Source organism: Lepidochelys kempii, chromosome 17, assembly GCF_965140285.1.
Source record: "Lepidochelys kempii isolate rLepKem1 chromosome 17, rLepKem1.hap1, whole genome shotgun sequence".
In the NCBI taxonomy this organism is placed as follows: Eukaryota; Metazoa; Chordata; order Testudines; family Cheloniidae; genus Lepidochelys; species Lepidochelys kempii.
In genome coordinates this window covers 9,005,898-9,018,276 of record NC_136396.1, presented here as the reverse complement: position 1 = coordinate 9,018,276, position 12,379 = coordinate 9,005,898, and the positions used below count along the sequence as shown (strand labels likewise).

The 12,379-nt window shown below is 43.0% G+C and overlaps 1 protein-coding gene across 13 annotated transcripts in view; it reads left to right on the top strand.

The window, feature by feature from the left end:
• The window catches only part of MSI2 (musashi RNA binding protein 2), a 377,475-nt gene that overhangs the window by 111,955 nt on the left and 253,141 nt on the right, over nucleotides 1-12,379 (top strand). For 12 of the 13 annotated variants that reach the window (XM_073315753.2, XM_073315752.2, XM_073315764.2 and 9 more), the window contains one exon: nucleotides 2,239-2,331. The exons of the other annotated variant lie outside the window; for it this stretch is intronic. In XM_073315753.2, coding sequence (XP_073171854.2) covers nucleotides 2,239-2,331 — 93 coding nt within the window. The remainder of the gene's footprint in view (nucleotides 1-2,238; nucleotides 2,332-12,379) is intronic. 13 annotated transcript variants of the gene reach the window in all.

Below are 12,379 nucleotides of genomic sequence, written 5' to 3'. Positions count from 1 at the left end.
GCCCCTTCAACATGCTATAAAACTCCACCTGTGCCTACCTGTGCCACAATAACTGATTTTCTGCATATAAAAGCCAGGGCCGGCGTTAGAGGGTAGCAAGCGGGGTAATTGCCTGGGGCCTCATGCCACAGGGGCTCCCGCGAAGATAAGTTGCTCAGTCTTGGGCTTCAGCCCCGGGTGGCGGGGCTTCGGCTTTCTGTCCTGGGCACCGGTGAGTCTAATGCTGGTTCGGCTTGGCGGCCCCCCTGAAACCTGCTTGTGGCCCCCCCAGGGGGCCCCAGACCCCTGGTTGAGAACCACTGGTCTACAGGGCTTGTGGAGAGGGCCGAGGGCGTGCTTCCTAGACTATGAAGAGGCGAAAAGAAATGTCTGTAGGTGGCTGCCTGAGCTCCTGCTGAATTGATCATTTTAATGCGGCTGGGTTTTAAATGGCATTGTTAATGCATGTTGGGGTGGGTTAGGCGTCTTTTTAGTTATTCTAAAATCTAAATGAAGTGAGCAATTTCCTTTTAATCTGATCCATGGAAAGTAATAACAGAGTTTTAATGGTGAGTAGAGCTGGCAGGTGTCTGGAAAGCCTGGTTGAACAGAGACCACTGACCGGGCTGCTTAAAGTCCAGTCGGCGGCGCAGCAGGGCTAAGGCAGGCTCCCTGCATGCCCTGGGACCACGTGGCTCCCAGAAGCAGCCGGCATGTCTGGCTCCTAGGTGTAGGGGTGGCCACTGGGGCTCTGCGTGCTGCTGCTGCACCTGCCCCAAATGCTGGCTCTGCAGCTCCCCCTGACCCTTCCGCCTAGGAGCTGGACATGCCAGCCACTTCTGGGAGCTGCCTGCCAGCACCCCAAACCCCGCCCACACCCCAACCCACTGCCCCAGGTCGGAACCCCGTCCTGCTACCTAACTCACTCCCAGAGCCTGCACCCCACCAGACCTGAGCCCCCTCCTGCAGCCAAACTCTCTCCTGGAGCCCGTGCCCCAGCCCAGAGCACCTTCCTGCATCTCAAACCCTTCAGTCCCAGCCCAGAGCCTACACCCCAACTCCCTGCCCCAACCCGAGTCCCCTCCCACATTCCGGAGCCCCCTCCTGCACCCAAAGTCCCTCATCCCCCAGCCCCACTGCGGAGACCACATCCCTTCCCACATCCCGAACCCCTCAGCGCCAGCTCTGAGCCCCCTCCCATACTTTGAACCCCTCGGCGCCAGCTCGGAACCCCTTCCTGCACCCGCAGCCGGAGCTCTCACCCCCTTCTGCACCCCTGCCTCAGCCAAGTGAAAGTGAGTGAGCATGGGGGAGAGCGAGCGACGGAGGGATGGGGGATGGAGTGAGTGGGGGGCAGGACCTTGGAGGAGGAGCGGAGCGAGGGTGGTCAGTTTTTTGTTATCAGAAAATTGGCAACCGTAGTGGTGAGGGTAATTTAACCATTGGATCAGCTGGCCAAGGGCTGTAAAGGCTTCTCCATCCCTGGCAATTTTAAAATCCAGATATGCTTTAGTTCAAACAGGAATTAATTCAGGGAAGTCCTATGGCTTGTGTTATACAGGAAGTCAGACTCACTAGAAAGAAAAGGAGTGCTTGTGGCACCTTAGAGACTAACCAATTTATTTGAGCATAAGCTTTTGTGAGCTACAGCTCACTTCATTGGATGCATCCGATGAAGTGAGCTGTTGCTCACGAAAGCTTATGCTCAAATAAATTGGTTAGTCTCTAAGGTGAAGTGAGCTGTTGCTCACTAAAGCTTATGCTCAAATACATTTGTTAGTGTCTAAGGTGCCACAAGTACTCCTTTTCTTTTTGTGAATACAGACTAACACAGCTGCTACTCTGAGACTTACTAGAGAATCACAGTGGTCCCTTCTAGCCTTGGCATCTATGAATCCCTTACGTGCAATATAATCACTGATCACCTGCTTGTGTCTTTTTGAAACTACAGCTAGTAGGCACAGGAAATTTGATCCTATACTGTAACTTTTTTCAGTTGTGTTTGCATTGAGAACCACAATAAAAACGTTTATTTAAAAAAAAATACCCAAGGGGACTAGGACAGTATTTTTGAATGCCGATACCTAGCCTCCCCTTTGAAACAAGAAATACCAAATATAATTGAATAGATTCTGAATTGCTTTTGTGAAGAAATATTCTCGTTAACCTGGTTAGGGATGGCGTCTGAAAAATATTTTTTTCACATAATGTTTTGAATAATCTGGTTAAACTGTATGCTTGTTTTGTAATTTCTTACAGATGGTCACAAGAACAAAGAAAATATTTGTAGGTGGATTATCTGCTAATACAGTAGTGGAAGATGTAAAGCAATACTTCGAACAGTTTGGCAAGGTGAGTGCCAGCACAAGTCAACACTGCATAGTTTGAATTCCTTCTGTTTTATAAATATATTTTGAAAAACTGCAGCAAGAGTCACAATCAAATGTGGAGCTAACTTTTGCCTTTAGGTACATTTATTGAAATCAGCCCAGTATTTCCTTTTGTATTTATAATGCATATATTTTTAAAAAATAGTTTTACTGTTGACAGCTTTGTTTCTTTAATAAAAGTTAGTAACTAAATCATTAAAAGTTGCATGTGTGTGTCTCAGGGAAGAATTTGGCGCTTGGATAAGTGATTTTATAATATTTCATACATTGTAAAACCAGCTTCCTATTTAACAGAAATAACAGTGGGAAAAGGGGTGTGTGTGTGTGAGATCCAGAGAGTTTATGTGGAGTCATTACATTATGACAATAGCTGATAATAGAGCCTTAGGAATAACACAAGTCCTGTCTGTAACACCAGAATGTCTATTTGATTTTCTTTTAAAAAAGTTCCCTGAGCAAGGTCCTTTTTAGATGTTGCAGAAACATCCTGTGAAGTGACATAGGACCACTGAAGAAGACCTGGAACTACCAGAATGTTAGAAAAGGATATTTTCAAGAAAGGAACAAATATAGGCTTAATCTTGCAACTGGATCTTTGCAGACAAGCCTGTGTATTAGCATGATATCCCACCCAAACTGGGCTCTGTACGAGAGGGCTTCTGTGTCTGCAAGGATTCTGTTTCAGGATTGGGTCCGTGTGGGAAAGCAGAGAAGGCTATTGTAGAGCACTTGGATCCCTGAGTCTTTCTAAACAGATAATTTCAAGTCCAAAGTGGCAATGACTCCAACCACTCAAAAAGCAGCTTGCTGAGTCTGCAATGCCATCTTTGTCTCTAAAGGATCCCTGTCAACTTAATAATCACACCTCTGTCTGAAATTGTTTTTACCTGCAACTGTTACAGTAACATTTACGATTATGAAAACTCTGATCAGAGAGAATATTTTTCTCTTTTCCCCATTTTGTTTGCTGTGCTTTGCACATAGTCATTTGCACTTCTGGCACAATACAGTCATTCCATTCCCCTTTTTGCCTGCGTGGATCAATCACACAGCAATGCAGGAGGAGGCACGTTAAATTTAAATTAGGGCAATGTGATTGTAAAACCACAAAAGATGTCAGCGGGATTCAGGGACACGTGCAATACTTAAAAAGACTTTTAACTTTTTTTTCTTAATTGATTAGGTTTCAGGTTGATTGTCCTCTTAAGACGTGGCCTACAAAAGAAGGCAAGACCCTTCCCAAAATGCATTGTTTTGCAGGAGGCTCCCAAGTCCGAAGTAATGTGACGAGGTTATGCAATGGCAAGTTTACGCAGTGTGCTTTGGGATATTTCAATTTTAATTCTTCCAAGCCTGCCACTGAAATGGAACCAAAGCAGTTTCACTTGAAAACCCAATGGGCCAATTAAGTCAAGCAAACTTTAGGACTTTCTAGCTTCCAGAAAGTTATTGGCTGCTGCAAAGTTTGGGTGACCCTGCTCTAAAGGATTTACAGCCTTCTGTCACCTTAATGAGCCAGCATAACGTTCTCTTGTTATATATGAGCATTAGGCAAAAGTCTTCTGAACATGATTCTTGATTGGTGCAAGAGATCCATTTGGGAGACTTTAGGTGCAATCTCGCTGAAAACTCTTTCAGACACTTTAAACAAGTTACTCTTGAATTTGCTCTTAAAAGCAGCAGGTGAGGTAGGCAAAGCAGAATGTGTTTCACTAGTCATCTTTTGTCTCCTTATCTCTCTTGCTCTGAAATTAAGTACTGTGCCTAAACCCACCTCATTCTATTCCTTTTGGTTAAGTCCTAAATGACTTGGGACCTTCCTATCCAACAGATGACATCTCTTGCCATGTCACACAGCAGCATCTGCAATCAACAGAAACATTTGAGCTGGATCCCCCTTGATTTTTTAGGGAGAGGCTTGATAGTTTATTCTCTCTGGGGGACCCTCTACTTTGGAACCAGCTCCCTCCTGCTCAAGAAAATATTTCTGTTCTTTTGGTATTCAGGGTAGGCTGCATGGTACATTTCTTTGTTCGGACAGCTGTGGAGGGATAAGATCTGTGCAAGGGAGGAAAGTTTTGTGATGCATGGGGGCGCTGCATTCTGGTCAGGGCAGAGAGACCATTTCATTTTTTTGTTGTTATAAATAACTTGTGTCAGGAGTGCCTAGAGCTTCAGAGAGGTGCCCCTTTTGAATTTTTTTTAATCAGTCCAAAATACGTTGGGAAGAACTTGTTGCTATTAATCCATCACCATATGATGGCCTTTGAATGCTAGTGCATGCAGTGACTACCATAATTCATTGGAAATTCTTGCACCATTGTTTTTCTTTGCTTGTAAACCAATTGCTCCAACAGGTTGCATTCTGCAATACCCTCAGTAATGGTCTGGGCAACATCCTAGAAACTCTTTGAGCTGTTTTATATTGGCCTGGTAGGGTGAGCTGACCTTTAAGATACGGAAAAGAAATGGACTTCTGTTGCCACAGTGTCTCAGGCCTCCAGGTATTTACTGGCACTAAAGCCCTGCTAGTCCACACAACTGAATTCCCAGTTTTTGTTGGCAATAATTGATGATTTGGTTGTAGACTTGCAGGAGGACACATCAGGTTCCACAGAGCAGCTCTCAGTGCCTGTTGGGCGTTTTAAAAAAGCCTTTGAGAGCCTTGGCCACACGTTATTTTGTTGAGGGCAGAGGAGTGGTGCTTATAAATTGTTCCTATGCTGGATTGATAGTTGCTTTGCAAACCATTCATTTTATTTTCAATAATAATCTTTGATTCCGGCAGGATGTTTACAGGCTGCTGAGCCTTTTATTAAAGGATTATATGAGCTTTTGGATGCTACTTCTGTAGTCATTATCAAAACTGCAGAACTCCTCTAACCTGTATTTTTTGAAGTTAATAATAGTTTTGATGTATGTGCTTTGCATATTGCCTGAGTGCACCCTTAATATAGTCTTTTAATTTTGCCATCTGGTAGTTTCATGCTTGCAGTTTCTCAGTCTCTGAGAATGCAGATAGCCAGGCCAAGGTTTCAAAAGGGACTAGTGATTCTGGTTACTTCAAAATATGGATGCCTGATTAGAGACAGCTTTAAGAGGGGCCTGACTTTTAGAAGGAGGGTGTTCGGTACTTCATAAAAATTGGGTCCTTTTGAAGTGTTCTCAAGTTGGGGACCCAAAAATGAAGGCACCCAAAATCATGAGTCACATCTAAAAGCCTTTGCTCTGGCCTTCAACAACGAGCATCTTTTAATCAGTACTGAGACCAAATAGTCATGTATCATTGAAGTGACACAGCTGCATGAGTGTGATAATGCGAGGCAGTGTTTCCTAGTGGTAAGAGCACTGGGGCTCGAGAGATCTGTGTTCTAGTCTACTGATGAAAAGTACAAGAGCTAGGTATTACTATTATAGTATACAACAATGTTATTTGTTAACTGGCTCTTCTCTAGTTCTAGTCATTATAGTATGAGTGTCTCCCCAACATTTACCCTCACAGCACACCTGTGAGGTAGGAAAGTCCTACCTTTATTTTACAGATGAGGAACTCGGGCAGAGTTAAGTGATTTAGGCAACGTCTGTAGGAGGACTGTTGCAGAGCTGGGAATGAACCCAGTCCCGTACACTAACTGTAAGAGCATGTGGCTTGGAGAAAAGACCCCTGACTTCTTGTCTTGATTCCGCTGTGACTTGCTGCATGACCGTGGTGAGACATTTTACGCTTTCTGGGCCTCAGTTTACTTGTACGTGAGGTAGTATAAAAATGCTAACCTCACAGGTGGGCTGTGTTTCAGATTTGCGGTCATCTGGTGGTGATGTCCAAGGGCCTGGTTCTGAGAGGTGTTGAGCACCTGTAACACCAATGTGTGTTAGAGCCGGTGGGTGTTGAGCACACCTGACGTTAAGACCCAGTAAAGTGATACAGTGGACTGGCATGTGAGACCTGGAATCTATCCTTGGCTCTGCCACTGGGCCAGCTGATTGGGCAAGTTGATTTCCATCTCTGTGCCCATTTCCCTCCGACCTTTCACAATCTAACTAGAAAAGGCAGATAAATTCTGCAGGGCAGGGACTCTTTCTCTTACAATGTGTTCGTACAGTGCCTAGCACAACGGAGCCTCAATCTCGCTTGTAGTTTAATACAAATAATATTTCATGATGGATCATCAGCGTGGCTGCAAGGATTGGAATTGCTGAGCACTTTCTTTTCTCATAGACAACAAAAAAAAGGCCCTATACGATGGACATTCCTGAGATGCCTCCCGTGTTTCATAAGAACAGCTCCAGCTGCTTCCTTTTTCTTTGAAATATTTGATATATTTATTGGGGTGGAAAAAAAATACTTAACCAGTGATGTGGTTCTAGAAATCTTGTTTTTGCTTGTTACAGAGAGAAGCTTAACAAAAGGCGAGTGGCTGCTTCCATAACTTCAGATAGCTCTCGAAATACACCTCGGGGATAAGATGACTACCAGGTTGTGGGCCAAACTGATTGGGTATCATTCATTAGTTGAAATATAGCTGGTAGGAAGGGGCCACCAGCATTTTATTTGAAACCACATCATTCTCCAAGTTCAATGACAGAAACTTAAAAGTAAAAAGCAAAAACTGCAGTTATTTTAGATTCCCCATTAGATTTTATTTTAGACACAAACGCTTGCCAGGGAACACTGCTGCGTATTTGCAGTTCTAACTCTTGTGACTTTTATCACAAGTCACCCAATGATTGTTGCTTTCCTTAAAGAATCTTTCGTTTAACAAATAAGGGAAGTTTTAGCCCTTTTAGTTGCAGAGGAAAGCTGGAAAACATGACTGGAGTGTGTCCCAAAGGCTCAGAAACGAGAGAGAAAAAAGAACATACAATTTATTATTATTTAAAAAAAAATCTCATGATTTGGGGTGGGGAGGGGGCAACTCATGATTTTTGGACACTGGGGTAGGTAATACTGAATACGTGAGCAGAAGCTTTTATAAACTTAGTGGGCCTTGTTACAAAAAGTCTGGCTTGTCCCAAGATGGGACAAGCTCAGGACTAGATACAGAATGGATCAGGCTCTTTTGGGTAAATGAGAAAGCATAGTTTAAGTGGTGGGGGTGGCAGTTGGTGGTGGTTTTATGGCAGTAAGCAGAGATGGGTCCCCATTGTGCTAAGCACTGTACAAAGGCACAAAAGAGCATGTCTGCTGCGAGGAGTTTATGATCTAAATAGACAATATAGACAAAGCATGGGCTGGGTAACAGAGGCCGAGAGAGAAGCAATTTGCTCAAGATCATATAGCAGGTGAGTGGCAGAGGCAGGGATAGAACTCTGGGCTGAAACCCTCACTTCTGCTCTGACCTCTGTACAAAAAGCACTTGGAGATCTACTGATGAAAAGCACTATATAGGACAGGGGTCATCAGGACAAATTATTTTGTGGCCTCAGAGTGTGGCGATCAATTCTTGCTGCTGGCCGCGCTCACACTTTTTCCTAAAATACTTAATTACCTTTAGGAAAAGCAAATAAATATACACAAATACACATCCAAATCACTGTAATTTATTTACTGCTAGCCAGTAAGTCTGCTATGAAAAGTGATATGAAGAAACATACAAGTATCAGTTTTCACAGCGGATTTACTCAGTCCCGGCAAGTCTGGGGACAAATTAAGTCCTGGACGGAAGATTGGGGGAGGCAGCGGGGGCCAGGGTGATGGGGAGGTGGGGGGAGAATTGGCTGGGGAGGCAGCGGGGGGCCGGACCCTGAAGCCCTATGGCTAGGGGACAGAACCCAAAGCCACGCAGCCAGAGCCTGCCTTCCATGCCACTCCTGGGCTGAAGCCCAAAGCCTGAGCCCCATTGCCTCTGGGAAGGTGGGGGAACTTACCAGCTGCCTGCTCCTCCACCATTGTACCCCAGGTGTCTCCAGAGAGGGGCAGGGCCCAACTGGAAGCCCCAACAACCAACACCAAGGCTGTGCATCCAGGAGCAACAGGGAGCAAGCGAGAGGGGCCACTGCTCCTCCGCCTCCCCCTCCCAAATCACAGCCGGCTGTGGCTGCAAGAAAAGCCCCTGGTGGCCACATTTGAGAAACACTGATATAGGAGCTAGGTATTATGTGTAATTATTATGACACTGGATAAAAGGGCCAGATCTGTGAGAAGTGGCTCTGAAAGAAATCCCTGGATCTGGAGGATTCCCCAAGGAAAGGAACGGAGGAAGACCGCACTAAAGCTTTCTTCTAAGAACCCTTCTTGCAAGCCGTGGCATAGGGGGTAGGCCAGAAGAGGGGATGGGTAGGTGTGTTGGGGGAAGGGTCGTGGCTTGCTTGACTGCAGCTGAGGATAGGCTGCTGTAATTGAGACAAACCCCTGGGGTGGCTTATGTCAGGACAGAGCAGCCCAGAATTCGGAGGATGCACGAGTGGCTTAAAGCTACTTGAGCCTTTCTCTGCTCCCTCCTTGTTTTCAGTCCAGTGCCTCATGCACTAGTGTATGCCGTGGTTCTTTGTGTTGAGGGGGATCCTAATACGCTCTTCTGGGTAGAACTGAACTGAGTCCGTTGTGTCCGCTGAAAGTAGGGTTGAGAGTTCAAATGCTATTTTGTGGATAAGTGAAAAATGTAATACATTTTTTTTTTAAAAAAAGGACACTGTAAGGTCAGTTTTGGCCTCCACGTTAGATGCTTTCTTTACACCTAAACCTGATAAGATTGTGCCTGTGATCTTTTAAAATTCCAGTAAAAGCAGTTTAAAACACTTCAAAAATAAATATACATTGCCCTGCGGTGCTTACAACCCAGAGACTGCAGCCTTGTCCGGAGGATCCAGAGGCAAAAGTGAAAAGCTGCCCAGGAACAAAACGTATTACATTATTTAAACCAGAATGTCCTAGAGGGGGTTAAAAAAATTAAAGTGAAGTCCAATTTCTGCCATTCTGTCCCTCTCCCTTCCTCCCTGTGTTGCCACCCCGTCTCTCCAGTGAAAAAGAATGCTATTGGAATTTTAATCCAAATCAATGCTGTAATCCCTGAGATGAAATTCTGCTCTTGCTCACTCTGTCTCTCTCCCTGAGCACATTTGTCTGAGTTTAGAAACTGGTCCAAATTATCAACATTTTAGTTGATAATTAAACTGTTATACTTTTCTTAAATAAATAAAACCATGCTATTTGCTAATGGATTCTAGCCTATATTTTCCTTCACTGTCCTGTGATTAGGATGTATCCGAGCGTTTAAGACTCCAGTATCATTTCAAAAAAGAAAAAGCAATAGCCTCTTAAAGGATTTTGACTAGAAGAAGGAAGCCCCTAAAAGTTAATGAATCACACTTCTCCCAGGACATGCATGTTGTGCACCTTTTAAGCTGTAAGCTACTGATGATAAGGGACTTCTTATGGTTCAGCTTTTTATTAGGGAATGCTTGCTTTATAGAACTCCTGTGAAAGTAAAGTAGTCCTTATTTTGAGACTTGCAATTATACTTCACATGGTGAACTGTGTAATTAGTTTGGAAGACTTATGCTTAGTCATTGGTTTATCCTAATCGGCTTTGGCTTTTCCGAACAACAAAGTGAGCTTATTTTGCTAAGCTGAAACAACTCTGCTCCCTTTGTTCCTGTCTTTTATTGTCTCATTCCTTTCATTCTGTTTTACTGCCAAAGTTTTGTTTCATTAGGCCTACAAGTCATTTCCAATCCAGTGGGCTGCTACAATCAGGCCTTTATAACTCAGCTGCCCTGGTTCCCATGTCCCTTCTGGTGCAGTGCCAGGATTTGTTGTTTGACATGGTGTTTTAACCCTTTTCTGTACCCTAACTATATGTTACCTTTTAGAAAATTGCTTGGAGTTTTAGCTGTTGCTGTGTGGTGAAAAGCCAAACATGAGAATTTAGATCAGAAACACCCCTTGAGTTTAAGAATGTTAAAATGTCATATTTGTCCGTTAATAGATGTATTAACATGATTGGGCTTCAGATACACTTTTGTCCTAATTACTGAAAGGGAATTGTATAAAAATCTTCTTGAAATGCTCAACTTGGCCTGTGTGGGAACAATCTGTTGAATAACGAGGCTACAGTATTTTCAGCCTATGTAACCAGGACAGTGGGGACACACATTTGCTTAAAAGGAGGTATGTTTTGGTTGCTTTAACCTTCCAGATTTGTCCATGCATGGTATCACCACATATGACTACCCTATTCAGAAATATAAATATACTTCTTATCCTGTGTGTGGGAATGGCTGTTTTAAATAATAAATGGTTAAAAACAGATTTAGAATATTTCTATGGTGAGGAGATTTAAAATATCTCTCAAATGTATTTCTCATGTTGAGATTTTAAACCTTTCTCTGAAATCTTTTAAACCTTTCTGTAGTAAACTGCTACGAAAGCCATGATAATTTTGCTAGCCCAGTCTGCTTTATTTGCTCTGAAAATCTTCAAGCAGGGTCCAGTTCTTCTATTTCATCCTTATTTTTATTGTTTTCCTAAAATGAGATGTTTGAGGGGTATAGCAGTCAGGTTTGCATTTTAAATCTAATTCTGAAAATGGAACAGAACAGTGTGTACATATATTCTATTTGTTGTATTAATTTTCTTTTGCTGGCTTATGTGTGGTGTCTCGGACAAACTGTAGACATGTTTCAACTTTGTTTTGCAAAGATTGGATCCTCAGGAAGGCTTTAAGATATAAGGTAAGTTCAAAGCATCAGGATTTCTGAATCTCAAAGGATCTTATACAATTGCTTGTTGTTTCCCATCAGGAGTGTAAAAAAAACAACAACAACAAAAAAACAAAAAACACCAGTTGAGTAAAGGTCTTTAGATAATGTTTTTCATGGAAAAAACTGTGCTTCAAAGGATTTTAATTTTCTTGCATCCTCTTGCAGTCTTAGTTTGTGGGCTAGTTATACTTAAACTATGTGGGAGAAGAATAACTCCTTAAGCCCTTGTCTTTGCTTCAGGCATATCTCAGCATAGCCATGTTATTGTATTGTATGGCAAGAAGATTCAAGTTTAAACCAAGTAAGCTGCAAACAACAAAATGTATGAATCAGTGCCCTATACATAACCTTTTGTGTATACAGTATCACACACTGGAATAAAGAGAGTAATGTAAATAATGGCCGGTGTAACCGTTTCGCTGGGTTAAAAAAACATGTGTAACAGATGAGGAAACCCCTATATTTTCTCCTTCTATTTTTAATGGAAGTGTGTGTGGGGCTGGGGGCGGAGTGGAGGGGAGAGGAAGTTATCTACATTAAGGATTTTATCCTAATCAGGTAGTTTACATAATTTTGCTTGCTACGTGCTTCTCTTTTTGACAGCTGTGAAAATATAACACACACAAACGTGAAAGAAAGCTCCTCCTTGTTTGGCAAGGCTCTCTGGGTGCGAATGAGTTAATGCTCCAGTGGAGAAGTAAATGCTCCAAAGGTTTACTTTTCCCTAAGACTCTGGGTATGGCCTCTGAAGGTGTTGTTACAATAGAGTTGTTAGCATGAAAAAAGGCGGCTTTCTCTCCATGGGTTCATTTCAGGGGGAGTTTGGAAGTCTATGTGTAACAGTGTCAGGAGGAGCAAGGAGTTGTGCTCTTATAGAAGACTTAGCATAGGGTCCAGATTGTATTGTTTCATCTATTGCACACTGATATGTAGATTTTTGGATAGGATACATGGATGGTTTATTTTTAAAGTAGTTGCTCTGCTGAGAAGTCCTCTTTTTAAAATTTGACAGCCTTTTAAATTTTCAGTGTTGTATTTCCCCTATTGGTGAATTAGTTAGGGTCTGTGAAATAGAAGGGCAGGTCTGGACTTTATTTACATTCTAATTTGTAATAGCCAGAGTACCAGAAAGATTTTTAATATGCAGTAAAGTTAATAATGTGGTGGTGGTTTGGTTTGGTGTTTTTTTGACTGCTGCTAACCTCTCCACTGCCTTCAGAAGCAATCATGAGCTATCTAGCTGATACTTAATAGCTTTTAGCTCATTTTCTTCCTTCCTTCCTTCCTAGCTAAGTTGACCTGAGTTT